The sequence below is a fragment of the Microtus oregoni genome, unplaced genomic scaffold (genome assembly GCF_018167655.1).
Source record: "Microtus oregoni isolate MIOR12 unplaced genomic scaffold, Mior012 000002F_ref0000024, whole genome shotgun sequence".
In the NCBI taxonomy this organism is placed as follows: domain Eukaryota; kingdom Metazoa; phylum Chordata; class Mammalia; order Rodentia; family Cricetidae; genus Microtus; species Microtus oregoni.
Window position 1 is genome coordinate 69,551,009 of NW_024543061.1, and position 27,948 is coordinate 69,578,956.

The following is a 27,948-nucleotide window of genomic DNA, read 5'->3' on the forward strand; positions in this document are numbered from 1 at the left end:
AGAAAGAAAATATTTTTCTATCACAGAAGGAGGTCATTAAACTTGGAAGCCCCTGCTGCTTTAGTCAAAGCTTATCTTCAAGTACTGACAGGGGAGTTGTAAAAGTGTAAGAGCTTATCAAAGGCTTAGGAGAGGAAATGCTGGCACTTCCCCCTTTTTCAAAATAAGACAATTAATTACCAGGGAATAGAAAGTGGGATCCACTGCTGATTGAGATAAGTGTTCATCCTCTATGATGTCTGGGTATGTACATTTTTTTAATAACTGCTTAAACCTAAAAAAATCTAGGAACTGACCTTTGTACAACAGATGTGAGTGGCTCTGTCTTTTTCCTCAGGAAGGAGTGTTTCTGGAAAGGCTTCACAGAAATGCAGATGTCACCTGGAGATTGTTACCAAGTGCAGACAGTCTGAATCTGCATGTCAACAAGGTTCCTGGGTAATGGTTGGGCCATAAATCTTCCCAATCCAATGCAACACAGTCTCTGGCAAAGTATGCTCAGGTTTTACATAGTGAGGAGCCTTATGGGGTTTCATAGTGGGAGGGAAAGAGATTTGAGTCTTGATGCTTCTCCCAAAGTGTTTGTGATTTATATTTGACAACACATTTTAAGATGTGTGTACAGATAAATGGAAGTGTAGTTTTTAGTGTCTGCTCCCTAACTCCAGAATTCAGATTTGCTTTGCAGCCCACAACATCATCAGTTAGTATCTTCAGCCACATAGTGAAAGAGGTGAAGAAAGACACCCCCTCATCACAGTTGGCTGAATCCAGAGCAGGAATTAACACATGCAGCTGGTGAAGCTTCTACCTAACTTTAGGAAAATTGGTTTTTTTTTTTTACTCTTTTTGCTGGGATTTTTGCATCTATAATAACCTCAGGCACAAGTATCTCTGACTCCAGAAGTTTGTCATTTTGCCCTTTAATTCGATGCCACTTTCCTCTCTGCCTCCCTGTCCAGGTCTGATCTGCCCTCACCTATATGATCTGGAATTTCAGGACTTACAGCAATCCTGATCTTTAAATATAGGGCATAGACAAGAAATGCAGGTCCAATGTGGGTTTATTTGAGGCTAAACTGAGCTACATAGTGAAACCCTGATTCAATCAGTCAGACAATCAATCAACATTTCCCCACTGAATAACAGTGACTTTCATCGAAGTAATACTTTTCTTAAAGTAGTAGTGATGAATCTGAAATGTTTACTGTACTATAGTCCACTTAATTTCACATCACATAGTCCTACTTTGTAATTCTGTTTCCTCCAGGAACAAAACGCTATGTGCTGAGAGGTGATGTGTTCAGAACTGTTAAGGAGTGGTTAATGAGTCACACAGACAGCTGGGTTGTGCTTGCAGAGTGCTTATTAGGAAACTCAGAATACAAAGCTTTGTCTCCCTCTCCAGGGTTTCAGGTTTCATCCCTCCTCCTTAGTTCAGGAAAGATTCTTCCTCTCAGTTCAGAGATGCCTGCTCAAGAGGTTGAAGAGACATCCATGGGCATGGTAAAGGCAGAAATGTCTGCCCCAGACCACCTTCCAGAGGGAGACATGGGTATGTATTTGATAAAATTTGAAGCAAACTGAAAAGGCAGAGAGGAGACTTCCCAGGGCTTGAGAGGAACTGAATCCCCAGACTGTTAAGTTTGCCATGTAGGACTTTGTAGAAGTGGAAGTGCTTGGAGGCCTCTAGTACCTTACTTACTCTATCGAGTGTATAGTATTCAAATAGGCAAGACAAAAATGAATGATGAGTTAATTTTAAGAGCCTGAGGAATAGTTCTTGTTTGATTGTATTTTAGGTAATTGGACTTTTTGTTGTTGTTTGGTTTTTCATTTGTTATTTGTTTTGATCTTGATTTTGGTGTGTTCGTGTGTGTGTTTGTGTGTGTGTGTTTGTAGTTTTCTTGTCCCATCTTGATCTCGTGAGTTACAGGAAATTGCTGTATACTATATGTTTTATTTCTCAGATGGAAGGAATTTCAAACACAATACCTTTCAATATTTTCAGCTAAGGAATTTCCCTATGAAGCTAGAACCTGGGGTTTTCAGATCCAGTGTGATTCAAAGAAAACTCAGGGAGGAATAAGGTGCAGTGGTTGGTTGTGTGGCCACTTCTCCCCCTGGCAAATCATACACACACATATCCACAGCACTAAATCGTCTGGTATTTTCACTCTACAGAAAATTATGGAAATGAAGAATCTTGTGGGATTTCTGTTTTAGTCTTTAGGGAGAAAACTGTTTTCTATGTTTGAAAACTATTGGCTTCATTTTTATTTCTACTTCTTTCTTCCCTTTTCCATCACTTTAATTTTTCTTTGTTTGTGTGTTTTAGTGAAAGAATATTGAATTTTCTGGAAAGCAACATTTGTACTTTCCATTGAAAGCAAATTCATAAAACATAGATGGTTTTCAGCTAGGTCAAATAGTTCCATAACTGAAAATATTTCCATACTCCTTACAGACCCCCCATCCCCAAACAAACACTCCACAGTTCATTTGAGACAAGGTAGCACAGCCTGTGGATTTTTCTTACCATTTTTTCTATGTGCTTTGATATTTTCCATAACAACATTTTTGTTTTAATTAAAAAAAAATCAAAACAGAAACAAAGCAAAACAAAAAGTAAAGAAAGAAAGCAGTGAGAGTTGTCAGTTAGAACACAGCTTCTGGTGACTGTCAGCACACCAAAGCACATGCTGACCTCCAGGCTTACTCAGTGCCTGTGGCCCTTCTCAGCTCTTTTCAATCTGCTCCCTACCCTAAACTTCTTCATATCTTGGGCTCCCCTTTCCCAGCCTTGGTGCCCTATAGTCCTGCCATGCTTTCTCTTACCCATTTCTTTTACTCCTGCTCTCGGTATTCACTCTTATCTTCTTCTCCCCTGGTCTCTCCCCCTCCCTTGTCTTCATCTCTGCCCCCTCCCTTTCTCTTTATCATCCAGTTCCAGCTGCTGGCCATCTTAGTCCACTACATTCTCTCTCAGCTCTGGACTCTTCTTGAGGCCTCTGACTGTACTCTTCTTTATGTCTACAATTTAACCTTCCCCTTCACTATACCACTGCATAAAAGTTTATATGTTCATAAACTTTTAGAACATATGTAACTATGAAGTCTTCATCATAGTCACATTATAGACTCAGACCCCACTCTAGTACCCCAGTGCCCTTCTCTAGAAACTCTTTTCCTCTGTACACAGCCTATGGCATCTTTGGCTTTTCGGTGCTGAAACACTTGCTTTTCAAGAATATCATAAAGCTGGATCCCTGCTGAAATCATGCATTTGAGATTAATCCACAGTACATTCCAGTCATATGTCAACTGTGAACACAGTAGCTATAGTAGAAGAGGTTTGATAACATGATTGATTGAGATGTGAGATGTAAATTCAGAGTTTGTATTTCAAACCTGAACACAAAAAATATTTTCAAACAGGTCAGGGAAACCTTTCAGGAAACTAGTGCGTAAGAGAATGAGCAAAAAGAGAGCAGGTAATTGAAATTTATCAGCAGAAAACTAATGACCTGTCATCAGATTCTCCAAGTAAACTGCACATGGACTGGGTGAGATTTTGTTGCTGTTTGGGATTTGGTGGTGATGGTAGTGGTGGTGACTTCACACATGAGTTTTAACTCACATCTAAAGTCAATAAAACAGTTACCTGTATTTGGTTATCTCGTGCTTTTGTGCATGTTCCAGGGACTAAATCCAGGATATCAGGCTTGAATATAATACACTTTTTTTCCCACTAAGCCACGTTGCTAGCCGTGAATGACTGCTTTTGTTGCCAACTACTTAAGGGTTACTAAAGTGGGCATCAAATTTTTGCTTAAGGATCTCTGGGAAGAGAAAGCTGAAGAACGTTTAGCAAGCACAAGAAGAAATGGGCAAATGCAAGCCCGAGGTCCAGTTTTTTTTTTCAGTCACTTCCCCAGGTTTGAGTAATATTGTTTCACTTTGTCACAAGCTCAGGGATATTTGAGTTGTTTCAAACACATACTACATTCGTAAAGCTTGCTTGAATGCAGACAGGCTTCTTTATGTAAACACAGGCATTTCCCTTAGATCTAGGTAATGAGAGAAACGTATTCAAATTTTAGCAAATCACTAAACTATGTTTCTCCCAAACATTGGTAATATTGACCATTTTAAAAAGATGTATTTACTGCAGCTTCTCACTTTTGGTATATTTTTATTTTTAAAAATCAATGTGGGTTTTATTAAATGTGTGTGTCTATGAACTGTAAACTAGGTAAGGTGGACAGTTTTTTAGGTAGAGAATGGAAGGTATCTCTTCTATATATGATGCTAAGACAGTTTCTTCCATACCTCATTTATTGAACAATAAATCATGCAAAAGGGAAAACGATGTAAATATGAAGTCTGTTGTATGCTATGAATTTGTTTTATTACCATTGGTTAATAAACAATCTGCTTTGACCTATGGCGGTATAGAATATAGCAAATCAGGAAATCCAAGCAGAGATAGAGGAGGAAGAAAGGTGGAGTCAGCCAAGTGCCATGTAGCTGCCAATATAGAAAGATACAAGAAACTTACTGGTAGGCCACAGCCTCATAGTGGTACAGAAATAAAAATGGGTTAATTTAAGATATAAGAACTAACTAGGAAAATGCTTGAGTCATTGACCAAACAGTGTCGTAATTGATACAATTTCTGTGTGATTATTAGAGTATGGACAGCCGGGAAACAAAAAAGCAGTCTCAGTTTGCAAGTTTCATGGGTAAAGAAAGGATGATATTTCCTCTGCATATAATGCTAAGACAGCTGGTTCCCATGATGATGACTCATACCTCATTCATTGTATAATAAATGACTCAAAATGGACAAAAGACACAAACATGAAGACTAGAACTTTAAATCTATTTGAAGAAGAAACTTGTCAGTGCACTTGTCTCAGACAGAGATTTCTTAACCCACACTTAGAAAAATAAAATAGATTTAGTATTTGTGATCCCTGACAAAAGAATCAAAAGGTAAACATGTACTGACAAGATTTTTATATTTTTCTTGTTAATGTTTATTTTTTTCATTCTCTCAAAGGAAATTGTACCTACAATATGTTGAGATCTTTAGGAACCCAATGAAAGGAAACAGAGAATTGACTCAGAGTTTAAAAGCCCTTGTTGCTCTGCCAACAACTGAATATGACCATGTTCTACTACATGTACAATTTTGTGTTTGGCAGTACTCTGAGAGCTGTAGTACTTATATTTGTTTACATTTGACAATTGCTAGTGTATATAAATGCAAATTATTTTAAGCATTGATATTGTGTCCTGCCTCATTGTAAACTCATTCATTCTTTTTAGGGCTCTTCCAAAAGACTCTTTAGAACTTTGTATGTAGATCCATCCATGTTGTCTGAATAGCAACACTTTCATCTCTCTTTGTGGAGCATGACACTTATTTCACTTTCTCATCCTTATGTCCTGCATAGTAACCCAAGAGTCATGCTAGAATGGTGAGCAGACATCCTTGCCTTGCTCTGGGTGACTGGGGGGGGGGAGCATTCATGCTGACTTTAATTGCAGTTGTGTTTTCATTTATTCTGGATAGCTCCTGTTAGGTTCAAAAAATTCATTTAATTACTAATATGTTGAAAGTTCTTACTATGGATTTACAGTAACTTGTGTGTGTACTTTGCTGAAATGATTCTTTTTTATTTTCTTATTCTGCTTATATGTCAAACTGCATTTAGTTAGTTCATTATAGAGAAATAGAAGATACATCGATAGAAAGATTGATAGGTAGACATATAGACTGATAGATAGATGATAGATAGATAGATAGATAGATAGATAGATAGACTGACAGATGGACAGACAGATGACGGATGGATGAATAGATAAATAAAGAGATAGATAGAAAGATAGATAGATAAATGATAGACAGACAGAAAGACAGATATATAGAATGAGGTCTATTTTAGTCCATCTAAGCTTCAAACTCAATATTTAGTCGAGAATAATGTCAAACTCCTGACTCTCCTGCCTCCACCTCCTAAGTGCCCGAAGAACACTCCTTTGTCATCCCAGCTTACACACTGATTTTCTTTTCATTAATATTATTATTACAGACCCATCCATCCTAACCTGTTCTCTTCTTATAGCACTAAAAGTTTTTTTTTTGTTATTTTCTATTTACCATTATCTTCACTGTTTCTGTTTATTCCTCTTTCATTTGTGCCTAATTCAATAACTATTGACTGAGATTTCTGTCCTGCCCAGTTTTGCAGCCATTTAGTACCAAAGAAAACACAGAGATCTACATTAGCCATTAACTGGTTGGCCTATTATCTCAAGCTTTTTATTAACTCTTATAACTTATAGTAGCCCATAAGTCTTGTCTCTGTAAGCCACGTGGCTTGGTACCTTTATCAGTAAGGCATTCTCATCTTGCTTCCTCTGTGGCTAGATCATGACTACAGACTGAGCTTTCCTCTTACCAGAATTCTCCCTTTTTGCTGGCCCACCTCTATTTTCTTCCTGGTCTCCCTGCCACTACTTCCTGCCTGGTCACCCCACATATACTTCCTGCATGGCTACTGGCAATCAGTATTTCATTAAAATACAAGTGACAAATCTTTACAAAGTATGAGACCAGCCGAGTGATGGTGGCGCACGCCTTTAATCCCAGCACTCGGGAGGCAGAGGCAGGTGGATCTCTGTGAGTCTGAGACCAGCCTGGTCTACAGAGCTAGTTCCAGGACAGGCTCCAAAGCCACAGAGAAACCCTGTCTCGAAAAACAAAAACAAAAACAAAACAAAAACAAAAACAAACAAACAAACAAAAACAAAGTATGAGACAATTTTCCTAGAGAAAATAACTAGATAATTGTGGCAAAAAAAGTGTTTCTCTTTTCTCTAGTGTTTTTCAAGCCAAGGACATCATTTATGGACCAGGAACTTTTGTGAAGGGCATTTGCTCAAGTGGAGTAAAAGTGAAATTTACAGTTAATTCTGGGTATTTTTTTTCCTGAAAGTTTCCTGAGGTTGATATTCTGGTATTTATATTTTCAGGTAAAAGGCATCAAGGAAAATGTCTCAGAATCATCTCCACTGAGCCTCCTGTTAAGCTTTACTGCTGCTATGTAGTGATCATGGTTCTCACTGTAGCTGTAATTGCACTTTCTGTTGCCTTGTCAGGTATGTGACTCGTTGTCCAAATTCTGCAACATTCTATACATTGATGTGGAGACCCAAAAATGTGAGCCTATTTCTATCCTGGCTGAAGGTCAGAGAGTTTTACCTTGTTGATAGCTGTTAACAAAGAGTGTGGCTACACACCCTGACCTAGGGTGTGGCTACTTGGCCTTTCTGACATTAAGATATAGTATACAAGTAGGTCCACTCTCCCGGACTAATGGTCAGGAAATTCAAACATACTTTGGCTCTTTCTTCTGAAATAGGAGGTTTGGCCTTGGGAGTTGCTGCCTTCAAAATACTTGGTCTAGGGTGGTTTCACTGCATAGACCACAAAATGCTTATTGGAGTAATGGCTTGATGACTCAAAGTAGTAAAGCAAATAACTGTTCTAGTTGTCCTTTTGACCATGTTAAAGAAGTCTTTTTCTTCTTAGTATTGAGATATAAAAATATATAGAATATTGAACGTGGATGATTTCAGTATTCACTTGAACATCCCACCAGTACTATCCTATGTTTTCTGTTTTATTATTTTCACTCATGTCTTTGTACCCTTTATCAACTTTTCTAATCCCCATGTCCCTAACCTTGTAAGTGGTATTATTGTCAAAACTGGTCTCTGATACACTCACATTTTCAGTCATTCTTACTGATCCCTGTGAGCCAAGCATTGTGGGAAAGGCTCTAGAGGTAACATACAGGAAATTCCTCTTCTCTGGAAATTTAGGGTGTAGCAGAAAGATGCAGTGAAAACACAGCACAGGCTGTGGTGTGCACAGGAGGCGAGGAAGAGGACATTCAGCAACCTTTAAACAGGAGCAGCAGAACTATTCAATTCAGTGAGCAAGAAAGCTCAAGGAAGAAAGCTCAAGAGGGCTGATGCACCCGAGAGATGTGAGGAAGTGAAGAGTGTTTGGTTGGAAGAATGCACAGAACCCCACACCACATGACTCTTGATTTCAGTTAATGTCTTCAACCATGGTTTGAAAATATTAAACAGACAGTTCTAGAAGTATGCTTTTCATAAGCTTTTTTTAGGTGTGGACTGTTCAGAATTATCTGATAAAATTTTATACAGCTTTTTGACATAGCTCAAATAAATGTTTTGTGATATTGTTTCATAAAATCAATGTTATCCAAGTCAGTGAATAATAAACAGGCCTAAACATCTACAAACAACTTCCAAAAAATCTTACTCAGTATAACATAAAGTATTACACAGATGTGAAAAGAGTCAAATCAAAAGAAGTTACAGTCATCCTCACTGTCTGTTACATTTGTCCCTTTCACTGAAGCCTCAGTGTATGTGGTATGAGAACTGGGGACAAAGACAGAAAATTTCCTTCTACTAAAAATTAGTAGGGGAGCCATTTCTGATATTTAATTTCTCTTATGAAATCACTTATTTCTAGGATTTAGAAGACCTTTAGAAGAACAGTGCCTTCCTTCTACTCATTTAAAGGATGAAAAAGTTGAAGGTATGAAAAAAAATGTTATTCTTCTAAGCTGTTCTCTGAAATTCAGAGCTTCTTATACACATACACACACGTGCACATACACAATCACTCTATTGTGTTAGACTTACAAATAAACACATCACACAGCTCCATTAGCATAGCCACTCCAAGACCTGTCAAGTCCCGAACCCTATGTATCTCACTGAACTCCCACACATAATAGCAATTCTGATGCTATGGAGCTTTGGTTATTGTTTTAGACTTTCACTGTCAATCACATTTTTATTCACTTATTCACACACACAAAAAAAAACATGGTAGAGTTGAAATTACAAATACAATTCTCTTTATAACCCTTTCTTACAACTACAAGCCACTTACTGCCTCCTGTCATTCATTGTCACTTTACACTACTCTTCCTTGTTCCCCTTACAATGTAGTAAAAATACTCACACTCACAGCTATTTACACTGTACATCACAGGACAGGACTCCTTGTAATAGAGTACATGGATCTCTTTATTTTTGAGTTTGGGTGACCGCACTTGATATCAAACATTTGAAATACACTCACTTTCCCTAAATTTCATTCTTCTTTATGAATGAGTAACATTATGTTTTGTATGTGTAACACATTTAATGATCTTTTTAGCTGATAGCTATTCAGGTCAGGTCTATATCATATCTATTGTACATAAAGACACAGTAAACATGAATATACAAATATCTCTGTGGTAGGATGTCAGATTCTCTCTATATGCCCAGGAATGGCAAAGCTGTGACACATAATATGTTTACTTCAAATTTCTTTGAGGAACCTTCAGCTGACTGTATCAATTTATACTCCCACCATCAGAGAATTAATATACATTTTTCTGCAAACTTTTCTAACATCAATTGTCAGATTTTTTTAAGATAGCCATTCTGTGTTACTCTAACAAAAGCCAGCATGTGTATAGACATACACACACAAATACACACACACACACACACACACACACACACACACACACACAATGCTAGTGAGGAAGAATTATAGGGAAACTTGATATAAAAGATCTATTTTGATATGCCCATGTTCTACACACTGTCATTTCTTCTATAGTAAAATTCAGGCAAGGTGAGAAAACTTTTTTTTTGAAGAGAAAAGAGGAAGTGAAGTATTATGGGAAAGGAAGGTATAGGTTCCAGGAATAGGAATAGTCTTTTTAAGGGAATGAGAACCACTGAAGGAAGGCCCAGACTCAAACAGTAGGCAAAGACAAACAGCACTTATTCCAGGATGCAGGATCTACTACGTGAACAAAAGGGTAACCTGCAACAAAGACCCACAGGTCCATTTTAGCATAGCTAGGTAAATTCCAGGAAAAAAGCTGTATCATTTCTCATGTTACATTAAGAGATTTTTTTGACTATTGTTTTTCTCATATTTGGGCATACTTGCGCAAGTCCAGGCTCGTTTGAGGGGTTACAGAAATTGTCCTTTTATGAGGTTCTGTGGGGTTGATTCAGGCCATGGACATGCTCTGTGCTCTCTCCCTTGTCCTTGTGTTCAGGGTGTTATTTATCAATAGCCCATTTTGTAAGATACTGCATCTTAACTTTTAAAATGAAGGAAGTTTAAACTTCTCAGTTCTAAGGAGCTGATGGCCTAGAAATGATTTTCTTGCCTTGTAGTAATATGGGGTGGCGGCGGAGCTGCGTCCCCAACACCCCGGCCGCCTGCCCAGCTAGCTTAATTTCTAATCATCTGTGTATGGCACCCCAAGGTGCGCTTACCGGGGAGATTCTAGCCTAGTCCATCCTGGGTCGAGCTTCATGGCGTGTGTCTGCCTGGGAGCTGGGAGTATGGCGTCTCCCTGAGGCGTCTGCTCCCGAGAGCAGAGCGGTGGAGTCTCTGACCTCACTTCCTCTTCCTCCCAGCGTTCTGTCCTGTTTTCTCCTCCCACCTATCCTCTAACCAATAAAATGGGCCAGGGCAGTTCCTTTATTAGCCAATGACCTTCCTCCATCATTTCCCCTTTTTCGGTTTAAACAAAAAAAAAAAAAGCTTTAACTTTAACATAGCAAAATTACATATAACAAAACAGTTATCAAGTAAAAGTTACAATAATCTTTATCATAACTAAGGAAAACTATAACTATAACTAACTATTCTTAACTCCATCAAAGACTCCAGAAAGATACAATACTACCTAAGCAAACAAGAAAAAATCAACTTTTAAAACTCTGGAAATGACAGAGACATCTCGCTGCCTGGACAGTCACCCAAAGTTCCTCTGTACCGTTGGGGCATCCATCTTCAGCCTTTAGGCCCATGGTATCCAGCAGACATTTCCATAAAGCAGGAAAATTCAAAGTCAATTCAGTCACTATCTATTGTGTCCTGCAGAATGTCTCGCAGACTCTTTCATGAATCAGGAACCCCGAAAGATCATCTCACCTTAGGCAAGTTCAGTAGTCCTCTCTCTGCGGGTTCTCTGTGTCCAGTTTATGCAATAGTCCAGGCAAGAGCAGTTTCTTGCCCAAATGGCTATCAAACTCCATAAGGTGCCTCTTCGATGCCCATCTTCCTCTTGAAGTAGATTGGTGCTGCCAGGAGCAGAGTGTCTCATTGTCATGAAAAGTCCTCAGTTATTAAAACATTAAATGTCCTATTCTGTAATCTTTGAAAGACATGAAGAATGTCTATCTAAAATATATCTCTATATCTCTAGAAAATCTAACTAACATGACTACAAGCTTTACTATTATCGATGATTATCCATTAACAACCTATATTTCTTAATTATACAGTACATATTTAAATGAACTACACAATCACAATACCTTAATCAAAATCAGAAACACTTATACATATAACAAAATTGACCTTAAATCTCTATCAATAAAGCAAAATCTATACTAATGCAAATTATTCATATCTATATCATATCCCCCTTTAAATGTAAAAGAACGTTTATAAACCATATTTGGGAACATGGGTGCAGTTTTTTCTCTCCAAACTGCTTCCTGCTGAATGGGGGCGTCGTTAATTAGGTCTTTCATGGTATAACCTGTGTGCTAGTTTCATCTCAGTTGGCAGTTGAGCGAAGCAATTTTTTGAAGGCGTTCACACCAACCCTTCAGGAGGGCGTGGTCCATCATACCAAATCGGGATAAATGCAATCCACAAGGTCTGATCCTCTGTGAAAACAAAAGAAGAATCTCTTTTCCAAAGTATCATATCCTTAGATCCAAATTTTGAAATCATACCCTCATGATATCTGTTCTGGTTCCACTTGGCAGCCCATATAATGAAATGTCTCTCTGTACTTAGCTCCTTCACAGTCAAAAAATTTAAAGAAAACACAATGTACATAATCCAGACTCTCTGTGAATTTTCCATTTTTACGTGGCTTATTTTTTACTCTATCACTTTACTTTATTCTGTCTCTTTAAAGACTTTACCTTTTTTTTAACATTAACTTTATTTTCTATATTTTTTTTTTTCTTCTCTCTCTCAAGCCTACGTACATTCATCCAACAGTGTGACTCATTTAGTGGTCTGAATCTGTCCTATTGTGAATCAATTTTTTACTATCCAGGAGCACTTTTGATTTGCACCTTTAAATCACTAGGCGCTTAAGAATCTAAGCTGTGACATTCCTAGGTTAACTTTTTGCTTTTTGAGCGTATATCTTTGACCTGGAATAACCCTGTAGACCAGGCTGTCTTTGAACTCTCAGAGATCCACCTGTCTCTGCCTCCCAGGCATTGGGATTAAAGGTGTAAACTACTACACCTTGAACTCACAGAGATCTGTTTGCCTCTGCCTTCTAGGCACTGGGATTAAAGGCGTGTGCTACCACACACAACCACTCTCTTCCTTTTTTTTTTTTTTACTTTAAAAACTTCAACTTTTAGTCTGCATATATTTTTAACACACTTTAAACCATTCAAAAATTTTCTCTGTCTTTGAATCTCTCTTTACTGTATATCTCTTTTTTTCTGACCACATGAGTCTTTAATTTACCGAGCAATGTCAGTAGGATTAAAGGCGTGGCTTTGCCAGCTAGATCCAGTCCATTCCTTAGCTTTCCAGCCTCATGGCTGAGGTACTGGCTGTAGGCATGTTTACTGGATGGCATTTCAAGGTCCCTGCCAGCAAGTGAGCTACAACAGACAACACTCAAGTCCTCTCTCAGTAGCCGGCCCTCCTGCCTCAAACAGTCAGAGTTTGCCCTGGCAGGACAGCCCAGAAAGCCGGCATTTTTAAACGGCGCAGCTTTTTTCCTGCTACGGCTGAAAACCGAAAAGCATGCGCTCAGCTTTTCGTCAACACCGTTTAAGTGTTTCGTGGCAGGACCTCTTAATGAGCTGCAGGCTTTGCAGCTAAAGCTGAGTCAGGAAGCCTCTCTTAGAAGAAAGCGCATGCTTGCCTCTAGCAAGCAGAGCAGACCCGAGAACACAGCGAGTCTAGTTGCCATCAAACAAATCGTAGCACTTTACTCCAAATGCTCTATTCAAAAGCTCTGTCTCCCGCAGGAGTCAGACAGAGATCGCAATGGCGGCACAGCCCCAGGAAGTTGCGATTTAAAATGACAAAGTGGTTTTTCTGCTACTGTTGCTGAATCAGGAAATCTCTCTACAGCACGACACCAACAAACAGCAAAAATCTGTGTTAAACTCTCTCTCCCTTATTTTTAAGCCTTCTCAGGTTTTTTAAGTGGGTTTCGGCTGTCCACACGTCTGGGCGCCAACCTGTAGTAATATGGGGTGGCGGCGGAGCTGCGTCCCCAACACCCCGGCCGCCTGCCCAGCTAGCTTAATTTCTAATCATCTGTGTATGGCACCCCAAGGTGCGCTTACCGGGGAGATTCTAGCCTAGTCCATCCTGGGTCGAGCTTCATGGCGTGTGTCTGCCTGGGAGCTGGGAGTATGGCGTCTCCCTGAGGCGTCTGCTCCCGAGAGCAGAGCGGTGGAGTCTCTGACCTCACTTCCTCTTCCTCCCAGCGTTCTGTCCTGTTTTCTCCTCCCACCTATCCTCTAACCAATAAAATGGGCCAGGGCAGTTCCTTTATTAGCCAATGACCTTCCTCCATCATTGCCTGGCATGGTGTCTTTAGTTCCAGCACATGGGAGGCACAGCCAGCAGGATAAATACAAGCTCCAGACAAGTGTAGTCTACACGGTGAGATCCAGGAAAGGGGATGTAACAAGACTCTTTCTTAAAACACAAAATATAAAGAAGGAGAATAAAGCATTTCTTCATAGCCCACTGGAAGACCTTGGATGTGGGACCATCATGCATGAACGGGTCCTCTAGTGATAAACTGGAGCACAGTATAAACACATAAACCCCAAATGAGATTTGCATGGCAAGCAAAAGAGATGTACCATGAAAATGTTTCTTTGCTTTATTTCATTGCACTGTCTGCCTTTTAGTGAGAAAGGAAAAACAAGTCGTGTTGACCCCTGGATCTTGCTATGCGAACTGTCCAAATGGCTGGATTGGATTTGGAAACAAATGTTTTTATTTTTCTAAAGAAGAGAGAAACTGGACAGTCAGCCAGGCCTACTGTAGGGCACAGGCAGCCGAACTAGCTCGATTTGACAGCCTGGAGGAGCTGGTAAGAATGATCAGGGATTGGTTTGTTGTTTGTTCTGTTGAATGTGTATTATCTCTAAAGTTGTTGCTTCTGACTGGAGCCCGGAGATCTCCCAAAGACATGTTCTCATGTAGTGCTCATAGTCAATCTACATGGCCGGACAATCCACTTAGATACAAGATAATCATTGACGTCTTTATCCAAGTTGGCAGGTATTACATAGTGAATGTAGTAATTGTTAATAATGGAAAGAATAGGTTTAATGAGGGGTGTTTTTAGCCATGGAAAAATTGAGGAGCCAACAATATACTTTGGATTATTAATATAATTTCATAGAGTGAAAACAGAGTGTTATGATGTTCCAAAGAGGATTACCATCAAATACAACCTGCTGCATTTCAGAAAGGAGGCTGTAGGGCAGAGAGACGGAAGGGTCATTTGAAACAGGGACACTTGATTTTACTTTTAATGTTTTATGACAGAATTTCCTCAAGAGATGTGCATCCTTTTTTCCCTACTGGATTGGCTTGTATAGAGAGTCATTGCAACACCCTTGGAAGTGGACAGACAACACTGAATATAATAATTTGTACGTTTTCAGATTATTTTTTCCTACTGCTTTTCTTGTTGTGATGTGTGAATTGTGGCTATGAGAAATAAATGTCAGTGTCATGTTCTGCCAATTGTTCTGGAAAGCAAGAAACATAAGCCTGTGGTCTTGAGGTTGGCTCTGAGGTAGGGTATAGGGTTAAATGCAAGAGCCAATCCCTAGCAAGCTCCACAGTCTTACATATTTACATCATTGGATGCTCAATGCATTGAATTATACTTATTGTTTATAAGAAATTGATTGACAGATAGCAGGACAAGAAGAGTTTGGGCAAAACAGAGTGACACAAAGAGAGGAATGGCAGAGTCAGGGAAGTCTCCAAAGATGCCAGCCCGCCCCCAGCAAGCAGGATGTGTAAAAAATGAGGTAGCAAGCTATGAGATTTTGACAAACCATAAATAGAAATATGGGTTAATTTAAGCGTAAGAGTTAGCCCATAGTAAGCCTGAGCATTTATAAATAATTTAAAGTCTCTGTGTGGTAATTTGTAAGCAGTCGCTGGAACAGGGAGTGGAAGGTAAAGGCAGGAAAACTTCCAACTACTTGCTCTCCTATTTATTATGCATCATCTTCAAAGCATTTACCTTGTGTGCTTTGACTCAAAATCTTTAACATTTTGATGGCATCAGGGGATAATATTTTCTGCTCCATCATCAATGTAAAACACTTTCTCCTGATAAATGACCTTATGGCATGTCTACAGAACTGCAGATGGGCTGCGAGGGTTCTAAAATTTCAGAAAGCCATTGCAGAATGGCTGGGGCAGGACTTGCCAGGCAACTGTTTACACAGTTGTACCTGTTCTCACATACAGAGACTCCTGGAACATTAGGAACCTCCTAGAAAGTCTGCACCAAGACAGCTCTTAGACATGAGCATTGATAGCCATTTTGAATGGAGCCACTTTACTGAAATGACAAAACATATGCCCAGTCATTTCCATCATTAAATCCCTGTTAGCAATTTACTATGAAGGGAGATTTCAGCATTAGTGTACATTTGTAAAATACTTCAAGGTAGAATTTAACATCAGCCTCAGTGAGGCAAGCCAGGGTGGCAATTCCTTTGAACATGGCAGCAGGCAGCTGTCAAATGCCTTAGATACACATTACAGGGTTCAATATGGATCAATGGCAATGGTGTAGTGTTCAAGTTGAATCATGGGATGTAAAAGACAGTAGGTGAAAACCAGTATTGATTCCTCATGGACTCTGCTTTTCTCTTATTTATTCTGGAAATAATCAACGGAGGTGGGTAAAATTTCATTGCAGGAGTGCTGACTTCTGTAGAAATTTAGGGTTTTTTTTGTTTTGATTTTTTTTAGGGAACGTGTTTTTGGAGGTGGCCTTATAGGTACAGTGTATAGCTACATAATTGCCAATGACTTCAGCTCCTCAAGAGAATATTCGATTTGTAACAAGTTCAACAGCCGTACTTTACACTACTCAATGTCCATTGTTCTTTAATCGAAGGTAGGGAAAGTGTCAAAGCATTTGTTGGAAATCTATTACATGTTACCCATGTTGAGTCTCCATTTTTGAACTGCTAATACCAGTATACAAAATCAATTTGTATTGTGTGATAATATTAAGGATAAAAACTATCTTAGAGTACAACCCTTAGAGGTGTTTGGGAGACCATAAATGATTTTAAGTTAAATAGGTGTTCAGATAGAAGTTGGTACACGTATCTAAAAGCTAAAGTACAAAAACAATATTAGTGACCTCTACTTTATGTCCACTTATCAACATTTGACATTACTTACTCTTTTGAAGGCCTGGCACTTTAAGAATTGAAGGGCAAGTGAAAACATGTAAATATTTCAATAATCCCAGGAAAGATAATTTGTTATCCCTTTGAATATTTTCTGGAACATTCAACATATTTTACAAAATTGAATGACAAACATAAAGGGAAATATAGATGGGATTAAAATCAATACCATACAAACTATAATTTAGTTCATTATGAATACTCTCAAAATGTTTTTGGAATATTCTCAGTACAATTTTTTTAATTACAAGTGATTAATAACTATTACAATTAATGCCATTTTACTTTATCTATTTAATTTTTAAAAACTCCACATTTAAGAGTGCCATTTTAATGTATTTTTATTTGATACTGAAGCATCATAAACATTTGACTTCTAATGTTAACATATTGAGTTCTAAGTACAAAATACTTAAGTTTTTGTTTGATCTTTCACTGCACTGCACTGATAAGTCCCCACAAGAACAAGATTATGGGTCACAAACATCTGTTTAGTTAAAATTGTCTTTTGATTTGTGCCTCTAATCCCAATGCCTGGGAGGCAGAGGTAGACAGATTCTTGTGAGTTCAAGGTTTGATGGCACACACCTTTTATCCCAGCACATGGGAGGCATAGGCAGGTGGATCTCTGTAAGTTCAAGGACAGTCCAGTTTACAGACTGAGTTCCAGGACAAAGATATACAGAAACCATGTCTCAAAAATCCAAAAATTAAAAATAAAAGAAATAGAGTTTTAAAAAGATGGAAAACAAACAGAGAATTCACATACTGTATGTTCTTATGCTCTCTTTAAATTGTTTGAATGCTGAGGAAGGAGCAACAGTTGCTAAAATACATTTGTTTGCAAATGCTGCTGAACTAATCCAAGATATGTATTTTGAAAATACCATTACTACAAAACTGAAGTCAAAAGGTGTGTTACTTTGGAGAAGAGGATTTGATTTTGTTTCCACAGGAAATGAGAGGCCATGGATTTATTCTGAGTTAAGAAAAATCATGTTTGATAAAGGAAGACAAATCTGAGAAATCTCCAGTAGGAACAGGTGGCCCAGATGTCAGAGTTCTACAACCAGAACAGATTCAAGACTGCTGCCTAAGATGATCAAGAGTCACAGGATATTCCAGTCAGGACTTGGTCATAACTCTAAATTTTCTTTAGGTCCCCATAAGATTATCACTGCCCCAAACCAGCCAGAAGTAGCCTGGAAAACTACGCCCACATTCCCAAAAAATCGACTATGGATGTTCTTGTTTTCTTAAAAAAATAAAAGAAGGGAAAATGGTGTGAGACAATTCTATATTCTATCAATTATATTTTAAATAAATGCTGATTGGCTGATAGCCAGGAAGAAAGTACAGGCAGGAAAACCAGACAGGAAGAAGAGGCAGAGAAATGAGAGTGGGAGTATTCTGGGAAGAAGGAAGCTCTTCCCCCCAGTTCTTCCCAGATCACCAAAGAAGCAGGATGTGACCTACCCCACTGAAAAATGTATTGAGCCATGTGGCTAACATATACTAAAATAATGGGTTAATATAGTTATAAGAGCTAATACAAAGTCTTAGCTAACGGGCCAATCAGTTTATATCTAATGTGGAATCTCTGTGTGATTTTTCTCTGGGACTAAATGGCTGGGGGGACTGAGCAGGACAGAAACCCCAACAAGCCTGACCCTCATGCTACAAACTTGTATATATATGCTGAATCTACTCACACATGTTTGGCCAGAATACCCTATTAATCTCATTCCTTTCTATAATCTTTATTTTGTAATATGGTTTCTCTTTAATTCTCAGATGCTGGAATTATAGTTATGTATCACGACATAGGGTTTATCTTAGTATTAATTTTTAAATACCTACTATTTTCATATTAATTTTTTGTTTGTTTTAAAATTTATTCATTTACATCTATGAGTGTTCTGTCTACATATATGCCTGCATGTCAGAAGAGTGTGGGAGAAGGCTACTAGTTCTTTCCAGCTGCCTGATTAGCTTACACCTGAAATAATCACAAAGAAACTGTACTAATTAAATTACTACTTGATACATTAGATCTAGCTTTTTATTGGCTAATTCTTACATCTAAATTTAACCCATTTCTATTATTCTATGTATTGCCACATGGCAGTGGCTTAACTGGTAATATTTCCAGCATCTGTCTCCAGTGGCACCATAGCATCTTTCCTGCCCTCTTTTCTCCCGGGATTCAGTTACATTTTCCCCACCTACATAAGTTACCTGTTGAGGCCAAGGCAGGTTATTTATTCATTAAAGGTAATCACAGCACACAGAGGGGACTCCCACATCACCTCCCTTTTTCTGTTTAAACGGAAAGAAAATCTTTAACTTTAACATAGTAAAATTACATATAAAAATGGTGTCAATTAAGAATTACAGTTACAATATTTATATCTACCTTATCTTTTATCGTAACTAAGGAAAACTATAACTATAAATTCTTCAACTCCATCGAAGACTCCAAAAGGATATGATATCACCTATGTAAACTAAAAGTACATTGTAAGCAATTTCCAAAACTCTAGAATTGACAGAGACTTCTCAATATCTGGACCCAAAGTTTTCTGTACCATTGGGGCATCCATCATACAGGCCCATAATATCCAGCAGACTTTTCTACAAAGCAGGAAATTTTATGACAGTCCTACCTCTATGTCTGCCAAAATTTTCTGTGTCATGCACAATTTCTAGCAGACTCTTTCCTGAAGCCAGAACTCTGAAAAGACTTCTCACCCTAAGGCAAGTTCAGCAGTCATTTCTCCGTGGGTCCTGCATGTCCACTGAAGCAGTCCAGGCTAGAGCATTTTCTTGCCCAAATGGCTAACCAACTCCATAAAGAGCCTTTTCAATGCCCATCATCTTTCTGAAGTAGCTTGGTACTGCCAGGAGCAGATGTGTCTCACCATCATGAAAAGTCCTAACTGCTTAAAGCATTTTAAATGCCATATTCTGAAGTTCTCTGAAAGATTTGAAGAATACCTAATACTTTGAGATTTTGACAAAGCATAAATAGAAATATGGGTTAATTTAAGTGCAAGAGTTAGTTCATAGTAAGCCTGAGCATTTATTTATAAATAATTTTAAGTCTCTGTGTGGTAATTTGTAAGCAGTTGCTAGAACAGGGACTATATTTTTATGTCTAAAAAATGTAACTAACATGACTAAAATCTTGACTATTATTTAGATGACTATCTGTTAACCTATATTTCTTAATTATACATTATAGTTTTAAATGAACTACACAATCACAATATCTTAATAAAGAGCAGAAATATACATACAAATTTCATACAGAAATATATGCAAACATACATGCAAATATTCATACATATATTTATACACACATGTAAATATATACATATATAAACATACAAATATTCATACAGAAATATACATACAAATACACATAAAAAATTGCCCTTAATTTGTATCAAGAAACCAAGATCCATATTAATGCAAAGCATTCATATCTATATCATATCACCCTTTAAATATAAACAAACAATTATAAATGATATTTGGAAATATAAGACTCGTTCTATCCATACTACTTTCTGATGTTTGGGGACTCTTTTTTATCAGGTGTTTCATGGTGTATAGTGTTTGCTAGCTTCATCTCTGTCAGCAGTTGGGCAACGTATTTTCTTTGTGGGGGTGTTCACAGTCACCTTTCAGGCAGTCTTGTTCCATGAAACCATATTGGTCTGGAAGCAATACACAGGTTCTCATCTTCTGTGGAAACAAGAGAAGAACCTCTTTTCCAGAGCAACATATTCTTAGATTCAAATTTGGAAGTTAGGATACCTTTATAATATATGTGCTTGTTTAGCTTGACAGCCCATACAATGAAATGTCTCTCTGTACTTAGCTCCTTCACAGTCAAAAAATTCAAAGAAAACACAATAATGTGCATAATCCAGACTCTCTATGAATATTCCATTTTTACTGGCTTATTTTTCTTTACTTCTTTTAATCTTTGACTGTCTGTACTCTCTCTCTTTAAAGCCTTTTTTTACTCCTTTTTAAACTCTCTGTACTCTTTTTCTTCTCTCTTCCAAGCCTATGTGTATTTATCCAACACTTTGACTCATCTGGATTTGGCTTTATTGCATATCTATGATTATTTACTGTCCAAGAACACTTTTTTTAAAATGGGAAGTATTTCTTAAATTTAAGCTGTGTCAGTAGTATTGCATATACAGTACTTCCTGCTTGCCAGCCCAGTCTAAAAAATGAGCTGTGTATTACTATGGTTTTTATGGTACTCCATGCTTGATCAACACAGTCCAGCATGGCTAAATAGCTTGAACCTCTGAGCCACATATACTACTTCGGTTCCAGGCATAAAGCTGGTCCATGTTGTGATCAAGCAAATTGAAGCACACTACTCACAAACCCCAACCAAATGTTCCTTCTCCTGATAGATGATGGGGGAGAGCCTTCTGTTTTGTGTTAATTTCATTGGTTAAATAAAGAGACTGCCTTGGCCCTGATAGGACAGAATATTAGGTAGGTGATGTAGACAGAACAGAATGCTGGGAGAAAGAAGCCGAGTCAGGCAGTTGCCATGATTCTCCCACCAGACACCGACATAGGTTAAGATCTCCCTGGTAAGCCACCTCATGGGGCTACACAGAATATCAGAAATGGGTTAGATCAATATGTAAGAGCTAGCCAATAAGAGGTTAAAACTAATGGGCCAAGCAATGTTTAAAAGAATATAGTTTCCATGTAATTATTCCGGGTAAAGCTAGCAGATGGCTGCGAGCTGGGGTGGCAGGGAGGCAGCCTCACAGCTCCTTGCTACAGATAGAACCAGAGGTCATGCTGGCAGCTTAACCCAGAAAGCCACCATTTCAAAACAGCCACTTTTTTTTTCTGCTGAGGCTAAGTCAGAAAAGTCTCTGTTAAAGGATCTGTGGCAAGCCACTAGCAAACAGCAAGAAGATTTGTTAAACTCTGCAGTTTTGTTTCTAACATTCCTTTTCAAGCCCTCTCAGGTTTTATGTGGAATTAGTTGGTCACATGAGTACCAATCTGTTGTGGTGAGCTGCTTGTTCTTTTGGGCCACCTGGCTAGCTTACACATGAAATAATCACATAGAAACTCTATTCATTAAATCACTGCTAGGCCCCCCTTCTCTAGTTTCTTATTGGCTAACACTTACATCTTAATTTAACCCATTACTAATAATCTTCATATCATCATGTGGCAGTGGCTTACCAGGTAAAATTTCCAGCATCTGTCTCCAGAGGCTCCATAGCATCTCTCCTGACACTCCTTTCTCTCAGCATCAAGTTCTGTCTTCCCCACCTACCTAAGTTCTGCCCTATCAACAGGCTAAAGCAGTTTTCTTTATTCATTAATGGTAATCACAGCACAAAGAGGTGACTTCCACATCAGTAGAGGGTGTTATAGATTGTTGTTCCCTGCCATATGTGTTATCTGGTTTCTTATACTCTAAGAACCCTTCTTTCTCCCTTTTTTTCTCAGCAGCTATGTGAGGCAGCCCTTGACACCTCACATGAGCCCCTTCTTGTACTGCTTATTAAACTCTTTGGTAAGGTTCAGCAGATCCTTCTAGCATGAACTACAAGCCAGCTGGCCAAACTTGTGACTTTTACTTGTGTCTCTCAATTAGTAAAGAGACAGTCCCTAAACCTTAATAAGGATTCCAAAAGTACCTTCCATATTCTCTTATCACATACAGTTATCTGGAATAAACATGAACTAACAACAAACAGAAGGTCAATAATTTGGACCAAATTATGGACCTGCTAAAGTTCTATCATTTTTCTACAGTCATAGAAAATGTCCACTGCCAAAAGTACAAAGCAGACAATTTCATTACCTCTTACAGAAATAACCAAGCCTGTGAGATGACTAGAGCCATGTCTCTCACAGGGCTGCATCTCTCTCACACCCCAAACACATATTTACTTTATATACCACATTTATACTATTATGCTCAGATGCTCCATAGATTCTAACTTGTGTGTATGAATTCTTTCACCCTAATAGCCAGGCTTTCTCTCATTTAGTTAAAACTTTTTTACAGCCCAAACCTGACAATCTAACTTTCCTAAATGCTATCACATCTTCTTGTAAAATTTGCTATAGTCAGTGGATGGTTATGTTAGATGCTATAGTAAAGATTACCAATAACTACTTTTCATCAGGGGTGCCATGGGTCCTCAATTATGATACAAAAAAGAAAATCCCCACATTGCATAAAAGTTAAATGCTCTTGAATATGGATCATGTTTTTTCAAAGCCAATAAAAACAACCTTCATAAGTTTCTGCTCAATGTAAACTGCAAGATCTAGTTGATCATAGAGAAAGCAAGTAAAGGTTACAGGTGTTTTAGAAATATATTTAGGTTATATAAGAATAATTATCTCCATTTGGCAACCTGCTGGTAAGCAGTCTCTAGACTCCACCACATGGGTATTCTGGTTAAACCTTTTGGTATAGGTTTTCTGAGCTGTTGAAATATTTATTTAACAATGGCATAGATAGGGAAAGAATTCTGAGACTTTTTTTTACCGTCTTAAATCTCTTATGCATTTTGCAGAACTTTTAATTACATACTTTAACAACATTCTTATAGCTTCAAAACTTTCTTGTGCTTTTTCATCCTCAGACATTATTACACTTTCATTGCAACTAAGCTGCATTTTGGACAATAGCCTGTCCTGTGCTCTCTTTAAGAAATTCAGTTCTGCATCACAGTGACAAGTCTCAGTTGCTCTCCATGAACTCTTTGTCTTTTAAAACCTAATATGAAGTATGAGACAGTTACATTGCAAAGTTCAGGTACCACCACGATTTACATTCCTGTATATGAATATGTACATGGAGATGAACAAGAACATAAAGCAACTAACAAACCTTTAGAGGTACCAACAGCCCTATCTTAAAAATGGCTAACTGAGAAGCCATTATGGGTTAAACAATGGCCTTTAGCTGAACATAAATTGCAGGCTTTAGAACAATTGGTACAGGAGCAATTAGATGCTCGACATATTGAAGAGTCAACTAGCCCTTGGAATTCTCCTGTGTTTGTTGTAAAAAAGAAATCTGGCAAATGGAGAATGGTGACAGATCTAAGGGCTGTCAACAAGGTAATTCAACCTATGTGCCCTCTACAGTCTGGACTTCCTCTGCCTTCTCTGTTACCCAAAGGATGGCCCCTTATAGTTATTGACTTGAAGGATTGCTTCTTCCCCTTACCATTACAAGAAAAGGATAGAGAAAAATTTGCCTTCACAGTGCCTAGTTATAATAACTCCCAGCCTACTAGAGATACCAGTAGACTATCCTCCCACGGGGAATGCTCAATAGCCCCAGCCTGTGTCAATACTTTGTAAGTCAACCATTGGAAATAATACATAAGCAATTCCCTAAATCTATAATAATGGATGACATTTTGCTATCCAATTCAAACATAGATACTTTAGAAAGAATGTTTGAGAAAGTAAAGATAATTTTGCCTAAATGGGGATTACAAATTGCTCCTGAAAAGATTCAAAGAAGAGATTCTGTTAATTACCTAGGTTACAGAATAGGTTTACAGAAAATTAGGACACAAAAGGCACAAATTAGGAGAGACTGATTACAGAGTCTTAATGATTTTCAAAGATTGTTAGGAGACATTTCCAGTCTATGACTGGCTGCTGAGATAACACCTAATCTAATAATTCATTTAAACAAAACCTTAGATGGTGACAAAGATTTGAATAGTCCCAGAGAGTTAATAGCTGAAGCAGAAAATGAACTGACGATGGTTGAGGAAAAATTACAGGAGGCACATGTAGATAAGGTGGATCCAAATCTTATTCATCTGAACCTCTTCTGTATATCTGGAAAATTTCCCTGCCTCATTCTTTCAGGCTGTGATTGACCTTTTCCATGGCTAGCCCCATTCATAGTATCAGTGACAGCAATCTATTTTTCTCTTAGCAATGTGTGTCTTCTCATATACCCCGAGAAAAATATGCCCAAGGACGCCAAGATAACAAGAAACTGCATGCTTCTACAACCCCACCTTCAGCTGAGCATGAGCCCACCATCTCCTAACTCTCCCCTCTCCCATGTTGCCCCATGCTCACAAGAAGTAACCAGATTGAGCCAGTGCTCCTATGCGCAGAGTCTGGGATATTTGGTTGGAAGATTCACCTCAGACACTGACATTCTTATACCCAAAGAGAATAGAATAGTTGGGTACAGGCTACACTCCAGAAACTGACATCCATACATCTAAGGATTCTGGAATGTCTGGGTAAAAACATCCATTCCATGCCCCCTCCCCTGGGAACTGCCTCAGTCCAGATTCCATCTCACAGAAAGCCCACCAAATGGTGACCCTTCCTCACACATGCTCAAGACCACTCCCACAGGTTATTTAAACTGACCCCCAGAGAATGAGCACATGGATTTCATAGTCTTCTTTTCCCATATTCCTGACTTTGTAGTCTTCCTTACTGGCCACCAGAAAGCATTGGCACCCATTAAATTTTGGCTATTTCTAATTTGGTTTGCTTTGTTCTGATTTAGATTGTTGCATCGGCAGAGAGGCTTACTGGGCCACAAACCTTTTTACTTATTAGAATAGGCTGTTGTTTAGAGGGGAGAGCCCTTTGGATAATAAACATCCATATAGAAGATATACTGCAAACAGGTATAGATAGGAAGAAATAGAGGAAGATGGAGCCAGTTTAGATTCAAGTGATTTTTCAAGTCATGTTTTTATGCAGTGGCAGAAGTTGCCACCATTCAAAATTGAGCATGCCAGTTTTGGCTATTGAGCTGTACTTTGGTCAAATTGTTTGTATTTATAGAGTGGGGTTTTAATAAATTCAAGTTCATGGAGGAAGAGAAGAAAGATTATAAAATTAACTCCAGCAGAGGGAGTTTCTATAAGCTCCAAGTGGTATCTGAGAGGCAAGAGAGAAGGCCATGGTGAGACAGAAAAACTGTGATACTCCTAGGATAGAGCTGACAGACAGGAGAACAAGGTCACAGAGACCCAGAAGTGCTGAAGGATGCTACAAATTTAGCAGGCAATCACTAAGATGAGGAGACAAGGAAACAGGGAGGGTTCTAATAGAGGGTGAGGAGTAAGTGTTTTAATAACTAGAGAGTTGCCAATGTGGTCAGGCACTGGAGGGCATAGAGGGCTCAAGTGAACAGAGAGATGCAAAAAGAGACAGATGGTTAACACACGTAGAGGGAAGAAACAGCTGAAGAGACAGACACTAGAATTTGAACCAATGATAAGGGGTAGAATAAATCATCAGAAACAACTGGTCTCTATGCCCTTTAAGATAGTCAAACCAGCAACTTGAATAAAATCTTGGTTTTATTCAACAAGTATGAATCTTGGTTCTGAGTTACCATGTCTTCATAATACTTGAAAGACATGAGTAAGAAATGTTTATCCTTTTGGTTAGTTTCATGCTGGGACGGCCCAATGTAGCTTATATGGGTGGACTACTATAGGTTGAAGGGAAACTTAATCCAAGTTGATTAAGTTGGGGACCCTGAGACAAGTAGGTGGTTCAGTTGGGGTTTTTAACAGTAACTATGGGGAAAGATGTGGGAGGACAGAAGAGTCTTCCTTAAGTGGTCAAAGGTAAAAGACTTAAGTCCTGTAAAAATTTTAATAGAGAGTGGATATTGAGCCTAGGTGATGTAACTGGTAGTATTTTGCAATTGGATGATATGTGGGGAATGATATTTGGGTCTAGAAGGGTTTTTGGATGTCCCATATTTGGGAATACACCTAGGAGGCCAGTAAGGGAAAGGTGTGTCAGATTGTGTGGTTTGAAGGACAGGGGAATGTCAGGGATCTGGCATCAAGCAGACGGGGGATCAAAAGAAATAGATTCTCCCACTCTGGCTATTAGATTGGTACTCTGCAAAGCACAGCACAGGTTGTTACTACTAGGAAGAATTGAGCAAGGGGGATATCACTAAAAGTACAACTACATGGTAGGGTTTTGTGAGGAAGAAAAGGTTGTCCATCTACTCTGAAAATAGGGGAGCAAGGAGTATAATGGTAATGATGAGAATCCTGTAAGAGATACTAGGGTTCAATATGAAGATTAGAAAAACAAACAATAGAGAGTTCAAACCTCTACTAAGACTGGGTGGTACTGTCTACAGCATTACTGCAGACTCTAGATTGAGACCCTGAGTTCCTCTCACCTTCTATCTTCTATTCCTTTCTAGTGCTGGGATTAGAGAAGTAAACCAACACTGCCTGGCTTCAATGGCTACCTATTGTGACTGTTGGGATTAAAGGTCTGTGCAACCATTGCCTCTCTTGTGTAGGGGAAGCCCAGCCCAAGGGGGCGTGTTCACCTCAGGCTAATGATTATGTATAAATTTGGCAGGCGTGAGCCCTGCAGCCCTCTTTGTATTTCTTGCCCATTGCTGGATCCATGGTGGTGTAAGCTATCCTTTCATTGAAGTTTGCTATTTCATATTAAGCTAGCCTGGTTATTAAGCCACATCAATTTGGCACCCAACTTGGTGTTTTTCGACCACCCCGGTCGAACCCGGTGACTTCTCCACTGGAAAATACTCCTCCCTCAGTCCGATGCAGGACCACTTGCGGGACTTGCTGGTGCCTAGCAACAACAGCTGCGGTGGCGGCTCCAGACCCGCCTGATTTTTTCCAGCGCTTGCGAGCTGTCGGAGCTCTGGAAGAGTGACTCAGCTAGCTGGCACCTAGCCAGCTAGCCTGCCACAGTTTTTACAGCGCGCTCCCAACCACAGGCGCCAGCACCTACAGTGCCCAGCGCCGGGTCACACGCACGAGCAAATGGAGCTCAGGCCCCTGCTGCTCTATGGCACCAGGGCAGTCCCCCATTTGTCCCACCACAGCCGCCACAGAGGCAGACTTGGCCTGGCTCTCCCACCATCAGGCTGAGCAGCCACCCGCAGGCGATTGTGGAAATAAGGCAAAAGGCCCGCAGGGCACGGGACTCGATCCGTGCCCTTCCGTGGCCACTCTAACCCCTCTGCCCAGTGACTGTGGAGTGAGTCTCCTGCGCAGTGCAGACCCGCCCCACCCGCTGGACTTGCTCGTGCCTAGTAGCAACAGCTGCACAAGCCCCTTTGTTCCCAGGGACCCTCCCTGAGCGCCTAGCAGCAACAACAGCACAAAGCCACTCCATGCACGTGACTGCTCTACGGTCCCTCCCCGCAGGTGGCTGAGATCCGGCGACTTCCCAGTCACAGGAACTCAGGTGCACCCTGCCACCTACTGACAGACAACGGTCATTACAGGTAAAAATTTCTTTTAATCAAGCAATCAATAAATA

General features: G+C 39.1%; 1 protein-coding gene across 1 annotated transcript; it reads left to right on the forward strand.

Moving 5' to 3' along the window:
• The first annotated feature begins 1,451 nt into the window (after positions 1 to 1,451).
• On the forward strand, positions 1,452 to 17,239 carry LOC121434205 (C-type lectin domain family 2 member E-like). Its single transcript, XM_041633032.1, has 6 exons — positions 1,452 to 1,555; positions 7,045 to 7,170; positions 8,582 to 8,647; positions 14,053 to 14,237; positions 14,699 to 14,805; positions 16,151 to 17,239. Exons 1-6 carry the CDS (start codon positions 1,468 to 1,470, stop codon positions 16,290 to 16,292), a joined length of 714 nt encoding a protein of 237 aa, XP_041488966.1. The 5' UTR covers positions 1,452 to 1,467; the 3' UTR covers positions 16,293 to 17,239.
• The last annotated feature ends 10,709 nt before the right edge of the window (positions 17,240 to 27,948 follow it).